At 39.1% G+C, this 22,450-nt stretch overlaps 2 protein-coding genes across 20 annotated transcripts in view; both read right to left on the bottom strand.

The window, feature by feature from the left end:
• Positions 1 to 2,284, bottom strand: part of LOC123770039 (RNA-binding protein cabeza) — a 30,781-nt gene extending 28,497 nt beyond the window's left edge. For 5 of the 10 annotated variants that reach the window (XM_045761632.2, XM_045761637.2, XM_069301378.1 and 2 more), the window contains exon 1: positions 2,145 to 2,283. The gene's annotated coding sequence lies outside the window, so the exon portion shown is untranslated. Of the gene's footprint in view, positions 1 to 2,144 lie in introns of all 10 variants that reach the window. The other 5 variants (XM_069301376.1, XM_069301377.1, XM_045761635.2 and 2 more) reach the window with 2 other exon arrangements.
• Positions 2,285 to 4,436: 2,152 nt separating this feature from the next.
• On the bottom strand, positions 4,437 to 21,733 carry LOC123770040 (nucleoporin NUP42). 10 transcript variants are annotated; one of them, XM_069301371.1, is made up of 7 exons: positions 21,362 to 21,411; positions 18,839 to 18,954; positions 17,651 to 17,829; positions 12,384 to 12,495; positions 10,599 to 10,770; positions 10,200 to 10,286; positions 4,437 to 8,775 (listed from the first exon to the last, which is right to left on the bottom strand). In XM_069301371.1, the coding sequence occupies exons 3-7, from the start codon at positions 17,757 to 17,759 to the stop codon at positions 7,546 to 7,548; spliced, it is 1,710 nt and encodes a 569-aa protein (XP_069157472.1). In that variant the 5' UTR covers positions 17,760 to 17,829; positions 18,839 to 18,954; positions 21,362 to 21,411; the 3' UTR covers positions 4,437 to 7,545. The 10 variants fall into 10 exon arrangements, with proteins under 10 accessions (XP_069157472.1, XP_069157473.1, XP_045617595.1 ...); XM_069301372.1 differs by lacking the exon at positions 21,362 to 21,411 and adding an exon at positions 20,466 to 20,709; XM_045761639.2 differs by lacking the exon at positions 18,839 to 18,954 and having other exon boundaries at positions 17,651 to 17,927; positions 21,362 to 21,733.
• Between the last annotated feature and the right edge of the window lie 717 nt (positions 21,734 to 22,450).

Here is a 22,450-nt window from a genome sequence, read left to right as displayed (position 1 = left end):
ACCCTATTTGTATCCACCCAGTCCAAAAATAGTGCATTGCATTTAAGCATCAAAATCACAAATGGTGAAGAAATAGGGCATTATAAATTATAGCTCACGAAATCACATTTTCTATATATGGTCATTATGTTCCATAATTTTGAAACACCATATTCTAAATTGTGGAAACTATAGAGGATAGTGTTCAGAAAATCCTGTCCATGATACAGGCCTGTGACTGGCCCTGCCATGATATAACATGCTTCACATTCTTAAGTACAAGGGTGAAACAAAATTGTTAAAAGTAGAACCTTGAACATTAAACAATGAATTAACTGGTATCAAAATTGTTTACCAAAACAGGTCAAAATTAAAATGACCAGTGAGGCTTTGAACTTGCATCTTCAAAGGCTTTCCTTGGTTATGGAAAATTATAAATAGTATTAAGGTGTTGACCAAACAACACTAGAAATTGAAGACAATGGTTCAGGACAGCAAAACAAGTCTATTTAGTCAAGTCACAATCGACTTAATGGTCCAGGACGGACAAACTTCGTAGTCTTGACAATTTCTAGTGGCTGAAAGATGTTGACCAAACTGCATGTTATTGTGACTGTTTGCAAATAGAATCAAAGGTCTATACATCAAGGGTATCTCTTTACCCAACCGAGGTTATATCTTACATTTTATTCAGCACATCTTTGTCCAAATGACAGCTGCAGGACTTTCTCAGGCTTAACTAGAAGTGGACAAAACTTCTGCCCAACAAGAAATGTTGCTATTTGCACAACGGGTCAAATGAACGAAGCTATTCAGCTTAATCTAACCATTAAGTATGAAACTTCATACTGCCTAAATTGTGCAGTACTTCACACAAACTCACCAATTACTCCAGACGGTGCAGTCACATTCCTGTTGAATAATAAAGGAAGTCTGTACCTAATCTTATAGGAGTCCCCCCCCCCCCATTAATTGCAACCCATCCTCCTGTTTAGATAGTACCTATTGTGACTATCGTCTAGTCCCGAATTCGTCCATACTTAGCTTTTAGATAGTAGTTTACAGACTAGTAAGGAATTTTATGAGAAGCTAAAACACTTAAAATATTCCTAGAACATTTCTGGCACACGTGTACTATATTAGGCCTTAGATGTTGTGTATTAGGACTGGGAATGTTAGAGTTTAGTTTGTCAAAAACTACCAAGTAAAAAATATTTTTTCGGGTTTGTCCAACTCGATAGTTTTACCAAAACCGGTGGCTGGGCTGCCTAATTACCCCAGGATGAAACCAACAGTTGCCCAATGCCCACGCACCTCCTTACTGCTGAGATGACAGGAAATGTGCCCAGCTGTATCGCCCTGCGCAGGGACCGAACCCGGGCCCTCAGTTGTCACTCTAGGACACGCCACTTTGCCAGAGGAACGATCTTTGAACCCCACACATTTACGGCAAAGCTGTTCACAAAAAAAAAAAAAAAAAATCCATAGGCACGAAATACGACCCCCTCCCCCCATATCAGCTTTGAAAGCATGGCAATCCATATATATATATACCTTGAACATGGTAGTGGTTTATTAGCCACACCAGCCCGCCCCCAACCCTCCCCCACCAGCAACACGCGGGCTTCCCTTCACCCAGTCTCCGGCTGCTGCACCAAAAATGGCACCTGCTCCAACATGTGGTCACCTTCCACACCTCAAACCTTCCAAAACGCATTCCCTCTCAAAACCCCGCCGCCTTCCATGCCCAAAATCCATATTTCGCCCCCCAAAAAAACGGGAAAACTCTACGTGGGCGAGATTCCCGGGAGGTGGGTGAAGGCGTGGTGGGCCGCCATAGGCCTACCTTCCCGCTCCCCACCGCTAACCTCCGCTCCCACGTGTCCTCTCCCACTATATCACAAAGTCCTTTACTACCTCCCTCCCCAAAACACCTTGCCGACACAATTAACCGCTTGCCTCGTGAAAAAAGCGCCAACGAAACAAAAACGGAAAAAATGATGAATTCACATCCACGCAACGGCTATGTCGGGACCGCCATTCGCCACTTGGGGTAAAATCCCATATTGGCTGTAATTACCGGGAGGGGGCGGGCAGCGAGGCCCAAATGTAGTGCACAAGAGGGTAAAGGAGTAGAGCGAAGACGGGCAGAGAAGAGTACTCACCGGAGTGTTACAGAGCGCGAATTGAGAGGAGTTGTGCCGTGCCGGTGTCGCCCGCCAAACAACGTGTCAAGCTCCCTACCAGCCTTTCAAACGCTGCCCTTGAGGGGGGGACCCCGCTGCTCCCCAGGATCGCCGGCCCCGCTCCCACGCACCGCCCTCACGCCCCTCATTACGCCCTTAACCCTCACTTACACCTCAAGTAAGCTGCATTAATTTGCAGTCTATTTCTATTTAATATTTTTAGCAGTGGTAAAATATTTTTATAGAGGAGTTTATAAAGATAGAGAAAGTGCTTTATGTTTTCTCCTGAAAAAGAGGACATTTTCTCCGCCCTCCTAGAAGAGAAGCAAACTTTTCAGTGGAGTAAAAATTGCCGATCACTCATTCTCATCTTATTTTTGAATAACCATAAAACTTTACTATTATATGAAAATATTTATTATTGGTTATATCATAAATTTTGAAATGCATACAAAAAAACTGAAAACACTCAGTTTGCTTCTATATAACTGAAATGAAGCTTTCAAAAAATTTAATATCATACATAGTTTTATTAGCTATTTATGACTCATTTCACACAGTAATAATTATTGTTAAAGAATATCTGATGTTTTTTATAATAATAATCTCTCTATAAGAATAATTGGCCAAGAATGCGTCAACGACGCGCTGAGGAACCCCTGAGCACCTGAATATTTTCCTCGGGCATGATTATACATTTTATTTATAAGCCTAATTTGGTAAGAAATCCCATTTATCCGATCGTAGCTTCTGATATATAATATTTACATTAATTTATCTTATAAAATAGATGAGATTAGAATAGGGTATAAAAAGAAAAACGATGTGGATGTTATATCGATGGCGATCACGGTGAAGGGATCCGGGCGTCAGTAAGGCGTCATTTCTCGCCATTATTTCATCCACCACTAATATATTTCACCCACCAATCCGCACATATCGAATATTTTAACTAAAAAAAAAAGTACGCCTAATTCCCCTCTAAAACGATGCTAAAAAAAGAGTTAAATCGAAAATGGATGAAAATAGGCCGCTTACCAATTTTGCTGTTAAATAGGTGAGGGAGGGAGCCCGTGCATGGCGGGTCTCGGCCCCACAACCATGGTCCGGGCGGCCCACGTGCTCACCCATCTACGCACTCCCACACCTCCTCTACCTCCCACTCTATTCCACATGCATCACTTATTAATTAATGTGAAGGTTTAAAGCTCTTGAATTATACGAGTTTCAGTATATTTGGTAAGGAAATTAATTTCCATAGGCCTATGTAACTATCCATATGGCAAGAGCCGCCATTATCATTAGTATTTCCATGCAGCCATATATGTGTGTGTCCGGTCGATCACCCACCCAGTTACTGACCAGACCTATATAAGGCTCACAGGCCATTGGCCACTGAATTTCAGTTAAATTTGTCGGAATTTTAGTTGATATGGCAGTATTATATACATATATATATATATATATATATATATATATATATATATATATATATATATATATATATATATATATATATATATATATATATATATATATATATATATATATATATATATAGAGTGAGGATCCACAAGGTCTTCTCATTATTTTCTCAATATATATATATATATATATATACTCCCTTCCTATTTGTATATATATATATATATATATATATATATATATATATATATATTATATATTATATATATATATATTATATATATATATATATATATATATATATATATATATATATATATATATATATCCCAAAGGATACCTGATCAACCAGGCTGTGACTCATACGTCAGGCTGCGAGCAGCCGCGTCCAACAGCCTGGTTGATCAGTCCGGCAACCAGGAGGCCTGGTCGACGACCGGGCCGCGGGGACGCTAAGCCCCGGAAGCACCTCAAGGTGTATGTATATATATATATATTTATATATATATATATATATATATATATATATATATATATATATATATATATATACACACAATATACAATATTATATATATATGAGGATCCACACGGTCTTCTCAGAGTACTCTTTATTTTCTTCTCCGAGGCTATGGATCCCTACACTTGCACCACAGGTGGTACCCCTTTGTGAAAAAAAATAATAATTAAATTGAATAAAAAAACTTTGTATATACAGTACTGTATATTTCTGTATAGTCTCAACATATTTTTCCCTTCCTACAAATAACATGTTGACCCATGTTATTTTTTACTACATGCATAAACAAATTTCAGTAAAAAATAAGGTTACAACATACACTATCATTTTACAAAGATTAATTTTATTTACAATATACAGTATGTACAAGTATGATTTGTTATTAATGAACGTCTCATGTGTTTTGCATAAACAAGTACAGTACCTAATAGCCTCTACTAAGACTGTCACATGTTTGAGGTTAACCAGAAGCATCTGGAATCAATGTATTGTACAAACATCATCTAATCATATTTAGCCAAAGTGAGGCCCCACTTAAGACTATGTTGTTCAACCCTTTATCACTAATTACAGAGTGGACATTGATTTCCTCCGAGCAACTCTCACATAGGATAAGCAGACTAACTCTGGTGTTCAGGAGCTGCCGTATTGGGAGAGGTTGAGGGAGCTCAGCCAGCATTACCTGGAAAGGCCTAGGGTGAGGGGGAGACATGATCCAGGGGTTTAGGGAGCTCTCAGGTAAACTGTGGTAAGTGGATGAGGGATATCAACACGGGAAGGCTTCAAACTTTCACACACCAGACCAGGTCCATCTTATACCCATAGCATGGGCATAACATGGGTAAAAGATAGACTTCAGATTCAGGAAGGTTATGAAGTATTAATAATATATTATTATTATTATTATTATTATTATCATTTATTAGATTGCTGGCCACTGTCGTAGAGGCAAATGGTTATATAAGTGTTAAAACTAGGCTCGGTAGATATACAGGAGAAACGAGCTCGATTTAGACAGGCCTTGCCCAGAATAGGCTAACAACCTTTCTGAAGTGACTCCTACTTCTGATGTTCTTAATAACAACATGTAGCTTAATAATTAGATGTTAATGAACAATTTCACCCAAGGTCTGAGTAATAGCACTCAGTTATTAAACTTTAAACAATGGTGCATCCTTCTGCCAAGACATGAAACATCCCATAAACTAGTGGTTTCTGCTATGGTCACTTTTGCCAGTCCTTCATTGCTTATAATGTACATCAGACAAGCCAAGTCCACACTATAGGACTAACTGTGTGTGTTATTTTGATAATTACAGTACCGTACTTACATACATATATATATTTACATGCGACAAAATAAACTGACTACTGTACATCACCAAATACATCTAAAAAATAAAATGTCTGTGGCAGAACTACCTTTAACCTAGCTTGAGGGCTTGGTTAGGTGCAAGCTATTACACTAACTACATTCAACATATCCAACCTTAACAAACCAACATTGTCAAATATTTGATTAAATAAATTAAAAATAACTTCACAACCCATATACATAATTAAAATAACTATGTACAGTTTTTATGGTACAGTACAGTAATTGCATCTGTTTTAGTAATCTATAAAACTGCATTTAATAATTTTGGGAAAAAGTGTTACCACAACCTGTACATACATGTAACAATAAGTATATCCATTAGTTTTCCAGTTTAAGCATAATATACAACCAATTTGATACCCCCAAGAAAATGGTTCCATTTCGTGGGGTGAGGAAGCATCAGCCTTGAGAAAAATGGGAAGTAATAAGGGAAAATATGGCACAAGACATTACAAAATAACACCTGTTAAATCACTGTATTTTCAACATTTCATAGTATCATGGAGCTACTAAAACCACAATCCAGAAAATCATCCACATAATCACTCCATTGCTTCGTAAGACTTAGGTGCTCCTTGCAAGTTCTAATATGCCTTCAACACAAAATGTCAAATGGAAGAATATGCCTGTTCTCTAAATCTCCTGTTAGCACTCGATCCCCCCTTCCTCTCACTCATTCACACACTGCCCATCTTTTAGATACTGCTCTTTCTCCTACCCTCAAATTAACCAAAAATACATGCACTAGCCTATCATCAACCTTTAATTCATCACCAAATCACCAAAATACACTCATAAATTGTGCCATTGACCACCTTTTGTGCTCCTTACATTCTTATTCCATACTTTTATCTATTCTAACATGGCATGTGCTTCTCTGACTGGTCATTTGTATACTGTTCCAATTGTTGAACTTCCACATTAATGCTACACTAGGATCTCACATCCCTGCAGAGCGTTTGGCACTACTGTATTGCTTTGACAGTGTCACTATCTATAGTGTTTTATCTAATGATAACTTTCATTACATAAGCAACTGTCTTGTCCTACAGCCACAGCTCGTTGACAATCAGACATATGGGAAATTGAAACTATAGAAAAATGGCATGAAAAACTACTCAAAAACTATGGTTCTCTAACATGAAAATTACTGCAGACTGCTATCAAGATAAATCTCTATATTCTAAAATTAAAAAGTTTCATGACATTTAAGGAAAAATATCCAATACATATTAAAGAATGCAATTGTTTTCACAAGAAAGTCCATTATAAAGTTAATGCTTCAAAAATATTAAACAAAATAATAGAATTACATTGCTATGAAAATATGTAACCCAAATAAAATGTATTTCTCACTGGATTTCTTAGCTGGCTTCATTGGTCTATAAATTACATTTACACAACAATTCCAAACTTCACTGCAAGAGGGAGTGTATACACACATAACCTTGTCTAAATTCATCCAAAATCCTTGAAGTTACTGTGAAAAAATTGAAACAAGATGGTGCCAAATAGGCAGTACAGTAGCCAGAATGGTTGGCAATCTTTTTTTTTTTTTTTTTGTAATCCAAGCTGAATGATGGGTCAAATCTATCAAATACATTTTATTTAGGGTAACCATGGGAAGGTGTGCTCCTTATAGATTTGGCAAATATATATACTGTACATGCATTATACAAAATCACAATCTTTTTAATTGAATATAATGAACAAAATTTACAATAACACCTTTAACATTCAGTAATATAAAACTGAGCTATAACAATTTCAAGCTATCTACATGTTGACAAATTTATCTTAGTACAGTACAATAGTTTCAAGTAATTATCAAAAGAAGGCGCCAAGCCAGAAAAACTACGTAACACAGTTTATCACACGAAAGTCAACAGGTAATGCAAGATTTAAATGATTCAGCTCTTACAGCTATTTTCATGGTTTGCAAAAATACATGCATGGACAGTAAATATGCAATTGTCCTGGACTGGAAGGTATCAGCATAACTGGAAGACCCAGGCCATATACACAGACTTTTTTGTAATATTGTACAGTACACAAATTCACACACACAATTCCTGAGGCGGGGGACAAAACGGTACAGCAGTAAATGCTTCTGCTTCAAACTGGGCTCTATCTTCCGGTTTTAATTGGTCTAAAGATGTGTACCAGTCTGCATGGTCGTTTGAAATTGCAGAGTGCATACGATTTTGAGTGCCTTCTGCGGGTCTTCCAAACAACCCAGGAGTTCCCTGACCTGTTGCAGGTTGTGCACCTTCAGCTGGTTTTCCAAATAATCCGGAATTAGTACTTGCTTCACTCGTATTTCCAAATGGAAGAGAAGGCTTGCCAAATGGCCCAGTTGTCTGTACATTACCAAAGATACCATTTCCTCTGCCAGATGCTGTATTTCCTCCAAATATACTCCCTGTGCCTTTTGGAGCACTACCTCCAAATACAGATCCAGGAGTACTACCACCAAAGGTGAATGGTGATGTATTTTGTACTGAATCACCTGATAATGGAGTGGCCTGACTGCCCCCAAAGATGCTCTGTCTACCAAACACCGAAGCAGGCTGCTGTTGCTGTTGTTGCTGTTGTTGTACTGGCTGCACACCAAATAATCCCTGCTGCTGCTGCTGTTGGCTTCCAAAAATACCTTGTCCTCCGCCTGCATGTGATGCTGCAGTTTGGGCTGTTCCCTGTGCTCCCTGAAAGACACTGCTTTGTGCATTAGCTGTTGTTCCTCCAAATATTGAAGGCTGATTCTGAGTGTTGCTATTAAATATACTACTTCCTGTACTCTGATTCTGTCCACCTCCAAAGATGCTAGTAGTCTGACCAACTGCAGTTGAGGTAGAACTACCTCCAAATATAGGCCCTGTACTTGTTTGACTCTGTGATGAAGAACCAAATAATCCAGTACTTGTTGAATTTTGAGAACTCTTGAACACATTATTGCTGGCCCCTCCAAATATACTTGGGGTTTGATTTACGAAGGGACTAGTATTCTGCACTCCAAGTGTCGGTTGCCCTCCAAAGACAGACTTGGTCGCTCCTCCACCAAATACTGATGTAGTTGTGGGCTGATTTCCTCCAAATACTGTAGAGGATCCTCCAAAGATTGAGGGTTGTGGTTTTGCTCCTAGAAGACCTGTTCCACTACCTGGTTGAGAAGTTACCCCAAACACGGTCTGTCCAGGTGGTTTACCAAATAAACTGGTTTGCTTTACTGGCTGCTGCTGCTGTTGCTCTTGTTGCTCTAGAGCACTCTTGGAATTGTACACGTCTCTCTAAAAAAAAAAAAAATATTTAACGATAAGAAAAATATTCTATTGAAGCGGGCATTTTCTGCGATTATCTAATGGGTGGAAGTGATGGAGTGACAATGTGAACATGACTGTATTTGATGGTGCGAGAACAGTGCAAGATCATATGGCAGTTGGTATATTTATGGAAGATGTGAATACATCTGCAAAGCTGAAATGTGGAAAAGCTACAGGTGTTCTTGAGGTACTGCATATGCAGAAATTATTAAATGCTGTGGAGAATAAGGACTGGAATGAGTATGGATAATTTGCCAGAAAATGGAATAGTGGTAATGTGAGAAAGGATAATAAAACAGCAGTGACCGTATCCCTATACAAATAAAGGAGAACATAACGAGTGTAAGAATTATACAGTAAGTGTTGTGGGCAGTCTGTACTGCAGGACAATAATTGTAAAATTACAGGAAAATACAGAGAAACTGATCGATGATAAAGAAGGTGGGTTCTGGGGTGGAAATCTGTGTGTAAATCAGATATTTGCACCGAAACAGATTATAGACAAAGCATCTAAGAAAGACTAAAGTAGGGAGCCGGTTGGCCGAGTGGACAGCACGCTGAACTTGTGATCCTGTGGTCTTGGGTTTGAGCCCAGGCGCCGGCGAGAAACAATGAGCAGAGTTTCTTTCACCCTATGCCCCTGTTACTTAGCAGTAAAATAGGTACCTGGGAGTTAGTCGGCTGTCACAGGCTGCTTCCTGGGGGTGAAGGCCTGGTCGAGGACTCATCTCAAGATAACCTCAAGATAAAGTCTTACAGTCTAAAAAGTCTAAGGGCCTGACGGCTGAGTGGACAGCGCTCGGGGTTCATAGTCCCAAGGGTTCGGGTTCAATCCTTGGACCCCGAGAAAATTAGGATTAAGGACTTGCCCGAAATGCTATGCATGCTAGTGGCTGTACAAGAATGTAAGAACTCTTGTATATAAATAAATAAATAAATAAATAAATAAATAAAAAAGAAAGTGTACACAAGACTTGCTTGCAAAGCTAAGTTAATAGAGAAAAACTTTGGCGAGCGAACATGTATGGAGTTGGCAGTGTTCTAAAGTGCAGTGAAAAATTTCTATGTAGCAAAGTGAATGAGCAAAATTTAATAGTGTAAAGAGTGACCATTTTATGTTACTGTAATGCCAGGGTTATGCGATGTTACCTAGGCTATTCAATATACAATACACACCAGGAGGGAGGTCGAAGAAAATGTTGGAGAGCGATATAAATCTAGTACACAGACCAAATAGGAGTAATTGAAGTACAGTACTGCATATGAAATTTGATGAATGCAGATGATAAGAGGTAATTTTTAAATTTGATACTGATGCTCTTTCTTAGATAATTGAACTCGACATTACAGCTTTCTTAGAGACTAATGCATTACAAAGGCTGATAACAAACCATTGCCTGCACAGCTTCTTGAGTTGGCATCTTAAGTGCATCTCGCAGCAGCTTGTACATCTGTTGCATCTCAGTCCAATGAGCTTGCTGTAAGAATTAATGTATCACATCACATTTTGGAATTATTTATCCAATCTCAAAGCTTTTTAATAATGCTACTCATTTCTTATATTGTACTCGCAAGGAAATTTACTTTTACAAAATGCAGCGAATGAATAACTAATAATTCATTCTAAATTTATCTGCTAAGCAACAGCCTTGTTGAGTTATAGTGTGTAAAATGATCTGTGATTGCTAAAAACACAATGCATCAACAGCAATTCTACTCATTAAAATATAACGTGTAAGATACTGTAAGGAGTACGTGTCAAAATAACCACACACCTAGATAACACTCACATAACTACTTGATGTATTTGTCTTCAGTGCTTCATATGCTTTTAGTCTAAATTCTTCAGGCGAATGATCGGAGAAGCCCGAGAGAGGAAGGCGAGCTTTCAGGGGAGCAAAGCACGACACCAGCCACTGACCACTACGTTCCCATTGATTCATCTCGCCACTCATTTGTTTTCTGGAAGGTAAAGCCTTAGAACATTACACATAAATAATGTAAAAGAATGAAAATAAAAACTAATACTTGTCACTGGAAACCAAGGAGCTGCACATCAGAAGGTTCTGTATAGTCACTCCTTAAAAATTTAAAATATGCTGGAAACAGTATACCCCAAAACAATGAAGTAATTACCATCCTAAAACAATGACAAATTATTACGAGACAATGACAAACGTAAACCCTGAGGGAACAAAGTATCAAGATGTGCCAATTGATGATTGTAAATCATGAGGCAACAAAGTAATAGACAACAACAGATAAATATATATATATATATCCAAAGAATCAAAGTATTAAGTTAAGAGATGCCTACTGATCAATGTAAATCTGCTTGGTGGTATAGAACAGTAATGTATACTGTTATCCTCATCAGTTTTTTTTTTTTGAATATTTTTTTAACTAAGTTTAAAGGATTACAGTATGTATTTTCATTACACAGGACAGGCCTGAATTTTGCTACTATATTATGGCTTGTCTACCTATACATGCAAAGACTGAACCCGCCAGACTTTGTGGGGAAAACCACCAGAATGGTTCAACAGATAGGAAGGTGGACTCAGCAAATTGTTGTGGAGCACAACCAGGGCACAGTGAGACACGTAGGACACTGCTGGCTATCCACTGCATCCTAACCCATCTCCTGTCGTCTCGACTTATCTTGCTGGTGGAACCAAATAGGCCGGAATGAGAGAGTGAGGCTGACGATTTATGCAACTCTCCCTCACTTTAAGTCAATCGCAAGTCGTGACTTTAACCGATACACTGAAGTCATGATCATCTTCAACAATGAAGTACGAACATCATCATTACATCTATATACATACTGAATTGTGTATACAGCATATAAAGTATTTTATCTCGTATCCAAACATTGGTTATTTATTCCAACTGGTTACCTGCATAATGTAATCAAAGATGTGATGCATCTGTGAGAACATATGCCTTCAATATTTATATGCCTGCCTGCATAAAGTTGTCCAGTTGGTGGATCCATCTGAAACATAGTTACCCAGTTAAGCTCATAACAGTTCTCAGATTTACCATGAGAGGCCGACCTTTCACAGCTAGCTACCTTGTGATGCAGATTTTGAGTCATTACCTCCCTTTGTATCACTGGATGTATTGCCAAAAATATATAACATCCCTCCTTTATGTCAGCTCATTTTTGTCTATAGGCAGAATGCCTAACTCCCTTCAGGAAGTGCCCCCCCCCTTCCAGGTGAGGAACACAAGAATGAGTGGGTACACAGGAGGTTGGAAACAGACGTGACAGAGAAATTTTAAGAAATACTTGCATGCAGTGATATGGGTAAACAAGTGGAATGAGTTTAAACTGGAGGTAGTGGAAGCATCCATCATTTACAGTTTCAAAAGCAAGCATGACAGAACCAGATAGTCAGGAGGCTTAAATGCACCAAGTACAATAGCCTCAAAACAGATCTCACTGCTTGTAGACATAACTAAGCAAACTGAAGCACATACACACATTTCCACATCCTCTTCCATCCCCACAGAGACCAAACCTATCACTGTAAATCATGGCATTGGTTCACTGTATCCGAAATACTTACACAAAGTCTTGAAATTCTTTTGATTCTTGCTGATTGGTGGTCTTGGCACCAAACACATTGCCACCAGTGCCTGTGGCACCTGTTGCATACGTATTTGCCATCCCTGCACCACCTGCACAAATAAAGATATGATATAGTTTGGGTCTTTATTTAGACTTTACATCTGCAGAGCCTTACAAATCTAGCAAGAGCACAACATTGAAGTAGTACAGAATTAATGTTCCACATGGCTTTGTTTGACATTTCTATAACAAATTGAAATTTTATGTATGTACTGTATGTATTTTTATGTACTGCTATTTTTCAATGTTTTGGTTTTTATATCTAAATGATATTTCAAGTTTTCTGAATACAGAAAACCAAATCATGGCAGCATAAAACACTTAAATGTTTTCATTGATGTGTTAGAGAGCTCAGTACATCATATTCATAATAAATCAGTTCTATATACAGGTACTGGATATTGTACCATATAGCCTTCAGTTTAAGATACAGTATTGCAATAAATGTCGCTGCAAGAAATGTCTGTACTGGGTATATGTATAATGGAGTGTTTTGGGACCGTGTCGCCAAGCAACATTATTAGTCAAGTAATTAATTATTTGTTTCGAGCTTCTTGTTGACTAGTGTAAGACTTCAACAAGTAGTGTACAGTCCACTACTAACAGAGTACATGGTTAGGATCTACTTCTGCCTAGTCCTTCTGCTGAGACATGAACATCAATGTGGCTTTCCTGTCCCTGTACATAAGGGGGGGATTAACTTGGCACCTATCCTTAACTGTATGCCTCTGTTCACCCAGCAGTGAATGGGTACCCAGTTGTTAAACAATTTGGCGGGTAGCACTCCAGGAAAAAATTTGAATTAAGGACCTGACCGAAATGCTGTGTGTGCTAGTGGATTTACATGAATGAAAGAACTCTTGTATATAAAACAAAATTGAGTATGTAATGCATCAGTTATGTAATATTATTATTATTATTAATTATATATATATATATATATATTATATATATACATTATATATATACATTATATATATATATATATATATATATACAGTATATATATATATATGTCGTACCTAGTAGCCAGAACTCACTTCTCAGCCTACTATGCAAGGCCCAATTTGCCTAATAGGACAAGTTTTCATGAATTAATTGTTTTTCGACTACCTAACCTACCTAACCTAACTTTTTCGGCTACCTAACCTAACCCAACCTATAAAGATAGGTTAGGTTAGGTTAGGTAGGGTTGGTTAGGTTCGGTCATATATCTACGTTAATTTTAACTCAAAAAAAAAAAAATTGTCCTCATACATAATGAAATGGGTAGCTTTATCATTTCATAAGGAAAAAAATAGAGAAAATATATTAATTCAGGAAAATTTGGCTTATTAGGCAAATCGGGCCTTGCATAGTAGGCCGAGAAGTGCATTCAGGCTACTAGGTACGACATATATATATATATATATATATATATATTTTTTTTTTTTTTTTTTCAAACCTAAAAAGGGTACCACCTCTGGTGCAAGTGTAGGGACCCATAGCCTCGGAGAAAAAATGAGTACTCAGAGAAGACCTTGTGGATCCTCACTGAACACTGATATTTTCTTCCCCTACCACCTCTATTCTTTTAGTGTGTGTGTGTATATACTGTATATCTAACTTTATTTTAAAATTTCATTACACAAGGGTTGCAACATTGGTTGCATGCAAGGTACAAGACTACTTGTCACAAGTTGTACAGCTCCTCCAGCTCCTCAGATAGCGGGCAGGCACCATGGATGCAGAGAATTTCCTCTCTGGATCGCCACACTAAGGCGCTGAAAGAAAAAACTGGCGGCTCTAGCGTCTCTAGTTGTTTCAATTAGCTTGGACCCCAGTTCCTTAAAAAAACTTGCAGCACTTTTACCCCAGGCACCAAGTGTCTCCGAGGCAATGAGGACAAAATTATAGTGGTGATCAAGGTCTCCATATTTACGTGACTTGGCTGCTTCCCGGTGATTGGCAACACCTCCTGCCTGTGCAGCACTGAAGTTAACATAGGCGTTGGCTAAGGTTGAAATGCTAGTGTAGTCCCACACCAACTGTCTACCATTCTTCCAGGGGTTCACCGTGATCCCGTCTGGGCAACCGACAGGCTCATCAGAGTTGCGGGACATTAGGTAATGGGGCTCTCTCTGCTGGACGTAATGTTGGCAATGTAGGCTCTAGCTGCATGAGCCACTGCCTCACACCCTTGGGGAATGCCAAACCCAAGCTGTTTTGGCTTCAGCATGTCTGCTGCTGCCTGACTAACTGTTCTAGCAGCAGCCTTAGCGACGAGGCGCCGGAGTGAATTGCCCACAGCTATCGGTCTGATTCCTCCATCTTTTTCCTGAGGGCACAGAGCAAACCACCAAAAAAAATAGGCCGTATGGTCTCTGGTATTTTGTCAGCTAGACATATGTTGGAGAATCTAGTTAGCTCCACCAGAAGGTCCTGTGCAATGTCTCCCAGTGCAGGGTTGAGCATTTTGTTTGATGTGGATGGGTCTTAGTCCTGTGAACACTGTCATCACATGGAGCTCTGGGTGGGTGTTTTTCTCTTTTAGGGCTTGTGCTGTAGCGGCGTCTCTGGTGGCAACTGTGTCCTCGCTGGTGACGACTCTGATCGTCCCAATTGTGTTGCCTTTTTCCATTTTCTTGCCGACTGTTGCTCTGATTTTGGATGCCAAGGTTCTGCTGTTGATACCTTTCCTGCAGGGGGGGAGGGGGGGGGGGGGTGTTTTTGGCACGGGTGGGGAGGGGTACCTGGTTGTCCTCTCTAGGAAAACTATTTATAGCCATAATGACTGAGGAAGCTAGTGATTTGTCTCTCCTTGCAGGGACAGCTAGGCATATGTTACCAAACAGGAGAAGATTACGCCATGCTTGGATGGTTCCGGGAGAGTCATTAACCTTTTTCAAAAGGCTGGATAGTTTGACTGCCGCTTGGGGGCAAGCAGCTTTGGGAATGTGCTGCAAGGGTCCAACCAATGTCGCTTTGATGACTTCTAGTAGGTTCTCAGTCGAAATGAAGCTGTTGGAGGTGTTTTCCCTGACTGCTGGTGTGGGACCTTTATTGATACTCTCTTTGGGAGGGGGCCACCTACCCGGACAATCGGTTCCGTTGTGGGAATGTTTGCGTACACTCCCGTTGGTGTCGAGACGCCCCACCTTGTGTCTCACACACACACATACAGTATTATATTATATTATATTTATTTATTATTATATATATATATATATATGTATATATATAATTATATATATATATTGTGACGATAATCTCCTTCAAGAGAGATTGAGCCTGCTCTTCCCTCCTAAGTACGTCCATAACAACAATAACAACTAATATAGAAGATATATCCAACAAGTACAACACCAAGGTTTGCCCAGAGAGCAAACGTATTCAGCACCGAGACACCAGCTCCACCTCCGCCACTCAAACCAGCAAACTACTTGTCCATCGCCTGCCCATCGCTGATTGGCTGGTGCCCGTCGCACCTGCTCCCTCCACCCGCCACACTAGCTGACGTCTGGGCCACCACGACCTACAGTCCTCAGAATATCCCGTGCTTTCCACAAGTTAACACGTCTCATTGGTAGACTAAGCCTTGGCTTACGTGTACTAAGGGAGGTGGCAGCTTGAAGCCAATATTCCTGCACCCATATATCTCCTTGTCTATTATTTACTTGTCTATTATTCACTTGTCTTAACGTAACTTTTCATTTGCCAGTGATTATTCTTATTATTTTGTTTGATTGATTTTATGTTACAATTTTTATGCCCATTTTATTCATGTTTTGCTTTTCTAACGTAATTAAAATCTCATTGTTAAATTTACTTGTGTTTTGTGTGTCTTCCCATTACCTTACCACAGACGAAAGTTCCAGATTTTCTCTTTTTGTTTCTTTATGTGACGAGGCCATACCCCTAGCTTTTGAAACAGCCGAACACCAACGCGTTACCGTCACAATATATATATATACAGTATATATATATAACAAACTTGAGCTTGTAAAAGCATCTTAATCACCCTCTGTGGTTAAGTGCTTAACACAGAAAGATAGAAAATATAAAAAATTATATAAAAATATAAAAAGAGTAGAAAATAAAAAACAGTACATTTACAAAGACTGTAACACCACTATTTATATAAACTAATAATGTAACACTACTACTATATTGTAACACCACCATACAGTACCACTAATGGTGTAACACTACTAACTTTGTACACTAAATGTTATTGAACACTGTACTTATATTTAACGTAATATAAGCTGACATATGATGTACTACTGATGGTTAAACCGGAACCAAAGGTACCCAAAAAGGAAATGCTACACAGGATTAACTACGCTGCCACCATCTGCCATGTCCATTAACTATATCAAGCAACGAGGCAAGAAACATTGCTTGACTTGGAGAGTCCTCTTTCCTTAACTGTCCTTAATTATGGGGCGGATGTTAGCAAACTATATCCAGAGGATAAGAGGATTCAACAATTGATACAGATGGAAAGTTTAACACGAGTTTATTGAGAACAAATTATGCTATTCACCACTATAACTCCTACTCTAACACTGGCCAATAGTTAAGAAATTTAGACATGGAACAAAACCTCAGAGATCACACTTTACCTTAAGACCTCTCTCTCTCCATCTGGTGGATTCACTCTGTCTCTCCCTGGCTGTGCGATGTTCTTCACAGACCCACTTTGGACCCTGGTGTCCGGCATTCTCTCTCTTAACTCTCCTACAGGGGGCATATATACACACAAGAAAGGGGATAGGGGAGATTTGCTGTTGCTACCTACACCGAAGATGCAAGAGGACGGGCCACACGTGCACAAACAAGAAATTTTCCCATTAAGTTTGTGTGACATTCACCATACACTCCTCAAGAGAGGAATTATTAATTACATGTGTGACTGACCTCTGATCTGGCTAAAAGGGGAAAGATCCATGGATGTTTACACATAAGAATCTGGGGTCTAATTCCATTGCAATGTTTGACAAGAGTATCATGAAATATTACATACTTGAAACTAGCTGACTAAGACTAACCCAGGAATTTTTTAATCAACATACAAGATAATCCAGAGGTCATCTGGGCTGACCTCTTGGAGAGGGCTTCCCTGGGTGTGAACTCTAGGGGAAGGGGGGGATCATGGGTGTTACAAGACAATGCATGTGAAAAAAAATCTATATTTATATACAATACTGTTCTGTAACTCACCTTGAGTTTGTGGATGAATATTCCAACATCTTGTTCCATATTTACAGGTGCCCTTCAGGTAATAACTGCAGATCACCTTATTACCGACAGCTGGGTTTTGACTAAACATGGTACTGGGTACTGTACTTGCACTGGCCACCCCGTTGTATAGTAGCAACCATCAGGTCACCAACCACTTTCTGAACCATTCCATTAATAATGCAGATTATATCATTATACAGGGTACCAATATGTTGGATACTACATGTTGTTGTTGTTGTTGTTAAAGATTCGCTACCTGGAATGTAAAATTCCAAGTAGCACGGGCTATGGTGAGCCCGTAGGCCTTATATATTACATGTTACATCATGATTACATCCATGTGTTCAATACTGAACTATTGATACAGTTTAAGCTAAAAGCACCTTCATAGCCAAATTTAAAATACCATTTCTTGGCAAGCCTAGGCAAAACTAATGACTAATTTGCATACCATTGCATAACCTATAATTACTGTTTTATGTTGATTATTTTTAAATAATATATGTTAATATCTTTCAAGGATATGTTCAGTTGGACAGTAATGTTTAGGCATAGGCAAGCACATGCAACTTTATCTAGCCGAATAATAATGCCATTGTGCCATAATAATGCCATAATAATGCTGTTGTGCAGCCATTAGACCCCAATGAATATGTCTTAGGAATAATAATTTTTCACAGGTACTGTATATCAAATATCATGTCAACTATCCATGACTAAGATTGGCAATACTAATTTTTGGGGGTTAGGCAGCCAGTTCTTAGACAATATATGTACAATTCAAAGAATAAATGTTTGTAGGAGTACTGTATGAGGAACTGTGTAATCTATACTTGCCAGTGATACAGAGTAAGACCTTTTAAAGTACTGTAGCAAGAGAAAAATCCCAAGATGTTGATGTGTCAACGCAGTGTCTAAGGCTGGGAAGGTCCAGTCCCACAGCCCATTAAACCGTGGTACCAGTCCAGTCCCTCAGCCCATTAAACCGTGGTACCGGTCCATAGAATTACCCAAATCTACCCAAATCCTGTTAGCATTACGTAAGTAATGAAGAAATATGGCATATTTACGCACTACTTGTATAATGTTGGTGCCGAATGCAGAACATGATCAAACCTATTTTCATTCTGACAATTTAATTTCATAACGAAATTTGAAGTACTGTACTGTAAATATGTAGCAGGTGACGCCATAGGAAGTCGAGGGTCCAAGCGACAATGTTGTGGGGCGACTTATCCAAGATATATGGTTGCCTGGAGAGTGTTTGCTGCCATATCAGCCTTCTGTACACAGTGATTCAGTTGTAGCACTTCTTTGCTCAAATTGTCGCAAATTTAATTGGTGATATTAACAAGTAGAATTCGTATTTATAATGATATCTTTCATAAATAGCCACAAAATATTTAATACAGTATTTATTTAAAAAAATGTGTTTGGAAGTTAAATCAACTCCACAGGACAATAATTCTGTTATATAGATACTAAGGGTATTCGTTGGTATGCATTCGCTACTTAAATTACTCTTGTCCTTTTCGTTCATGGAACACCAAACCCTACACACACACACTGATATATTAATTAATAGAGATTCACAAATAAAGATTATATTTGTATATATTATCAGAAAGGCAGAGATAAAATAGCTCTTGTGAATCTATCACAGAGATTATACCTTATTATAAAGGAAAGATATTCATATTTTAAACAAGGTTTCTTGGCCGACGCTCTCCCTATCGATGGGAACTACGACCTTCCAAAGATCAATGTTAATTTACTCTAGATATTGTAATAAACAAAGTTTTCTATGTCATCATCAAGACGAAAATATAAGCTGCATGTTAATATTTTGGCATAAATATAACTGAAATGAAAGTGAAGATATATGCGCCTTTTATAGTTACTTGATGGCTAGCTCAGGGAGTGTGAAGGCCTGCACACAAGCTAATCAATTGTATAATTAATTTGCATATATGCAAAGTAACGGTAAAGGTCTCTATGTCAGAATAAAGACATGTGACGATAATGTAACTACATTTCAAGGAAAATATATTTTAAATGAAAGCAAAGATATGGTTAAATAAATAGCCAATACCACACCATCGCTGGTATCCGGACATATGAACAGTCGAATTACGTGAAAGGAAATGTACCCAACCATTTCTGTCCCGCCAAGGATTCTCGACTGTGCGTTGAGAATGAACACAACTGTACTACTGGGACCCCTATACTGTATATATATGTTATGTTCTATATCATCAAACAATATATTTTTAAATATTTGTCATTAAAGTATTTATTTTGGAAACAGAGGTGTATTTTAGTTACCCTAATATAGAGCACAAATATCATACTTATCCTGCGAGTGGTAGTTTATTGTGCATCCCATACTCATCGTGTGAGTGTTTATGTGCACCCCATATTCATCCTCTGCACGATAATTTATTGTGCAACAAATACTCATCCTATTACCAGTAGTTTGTGCAAACCATACTCATCCTGTGACCTGTAGTTTATTGTGTAACCCATACTCATCCTGTGAGTGGTAGTCAATCGTGCACCTTATACTCATCCTGTGATAAAAAAAAAAACCAGGACCCAAATTGCTGCATGGGTGTTTTTATGGAAAAAACACAGGGCCCAAAGCGCTGCAGGCGGAAAAAGCAAAACTGCAGCGATTTGTGCCTACTTACACTACTAAATTAGATTATTTAAGAGTAAAAATAGATTTGATAATGTTCTGCATTCAACACCAACATTATAGATAGCAAATATACCATATTTCTTCATTACTTACGTAATGCTGGCAAGATTTGGGTATATTTGGGTGAATTTGGGGTAGATTTGGGTAATTTTATGGACCTCTTGGTACTGTAGTTGGATTCCAGGAGGCTGGGCATGCAGGTGTAACCTGTCCTCTTGTATAATATATTGCAGTTTGATCTCAGCATCCCCGACATTCAAAATATGACATGCTATAAATCACAGTGGATTGCACATATTCTCTTTTTCTATGTGTGGGTCATTGGTTAGACTCAAGCAACTTGGTGAGCTACCTCCAACACCACCACCACTACCGCCTCCACTAGCGTACACTACCGCCTCCACTAGCGTACACTACCGCCTCCACTAGCGTACACTACCGCCTCCACTAGCGTACACTACCGCCTCCACTAGCGTACACTACCGCCTCCACTAGCGTACACTACCGCCTCCACTAGCGTACACTACCGCCTCCACTAGTATACACTACCGCCTCCACTAGCGTACACTACCGCCTCCACTAGCGTACACTACCGCCTCCACTAGCGTACACTACCGCCTCCACTAGCGTACACTACCGCCTCCACTAGCATACACTACCGCCTCCACTAGTATACACTACCGCCTCCACTAGTATACACTACCGCCTCCACTAGTATACACTACTGCTGCCACTAGTATACACTACTGCTGCCACTAGTATACACTACTGCCTCCACTAGTATACACTACTGCCTCCACTAGTATACACTACTGCCTCCACTAGCTTACACTACTGCCTTTACTAGTATACACTACCACCTCCACTAACATACACAACCACCTTCAGTAGTGTACGCTACCACCTTCAGTAGTGTACACTACCACCTCCACTAACATACACAACCGCCTCCACTAGTGTACACCAGGCACCAACCAGAGTGTACTAACCTACACACAAGTAGTACAGAGTACAACACCCACCATCACGGGTCGCCGCCACACTGAACTACTCACACTCCTCTCGCTTCCTCTATTATTTGTATTCTTTTATTGCTTTCTAAATACAAGAGTTGTTATATTCTTGTAAAGCCAGTAGCACGCATAGCATTTTTGAGCGGGTCCTTAGTCTTAATTTTCCCCGGAATAAGACCCGCCAAATTGTTTAACAAGGTATCCATTCACTGCTGGGTGAACAGAAGCTACTGTTAAGGTTTGGTGCCCAGTCAATCCTCCCCGGCCCGGATACGAACCCAGGCCAAAATTTGGTTGTCAAATCGCTGGCAAAACGAGTGTCTTACCACTGTGCCACATCGTCTACCTATTGCACCTGCCATATATATTTTAGGTGTGGGTAAATATGCCATATTATATTACATCATGTTCTGAAACATTAGATTTTTTTTTAGTGTCAGAGTAGTTAAAAAATTGAATGCATTAGGCCGTGATGTGGTGGAGGCTGACTCCATACACAGTTTCAAATGTAGATATGATAGAGCCCAGTAGGCTCAGGAATTGACACCAGTTGATTGACAGTTGTGAGGCGGGACCAAAGAGCCAGAGCTCAACCCCCGCAAGCACAACTAGACGAGTACTTATGTAATGGTGGGAGGTTGTCCGTAGAGTTACCCAAAGGCACCCAAAACTACCCAAAACATGCCAGCATTACATAAGTAATGAAGATATATGGTCCATGTCAGTGTATATATATGTATAAGATGTTTGTATAAGATATATGGTATAAGTACAGGAGGGTGATAGGGCAGCAAACACTCTCCAGGAGACAATATATCTTAAATATAGTCGCTCCACGACATTGTCACTTGGACCCTCGACTTTCTATGGCGTCACCTGCTACATATTTAATTCTAATTTGGTTATGAAATTAGATTATTTCAGAGTACAAATAGGTTTGATCATGTTCTGCATTCAGCAATAACATTATAGTGAGTAAATATACCATATATCTTTATTACTTACGTAATGCTAGCGGGCTTTGGGTAGCTTTGGGTAGTTTTGGGTGATTATTGGTAGCTTTGG

Source organism: Procambarus clarkii, chromosome 45 (genome assembly GCF_040958095.1).
Source record: "Procambarus clarkii isolate CNS0578487 chromosome 45, FALCON_Pclarkii_2.0, whole genome shotgun sequence".
Taxonomy (NCBI): domain Eukaryota; kingdom Metazoa; phylum Arthropoda; class Malacostraca; order Decapoda; family Cambaridae; genus Procambarus; species Procambarus clarkii.
This window is presented reverse-complemented; position numbering and strand designations above follow the sequence as displayed.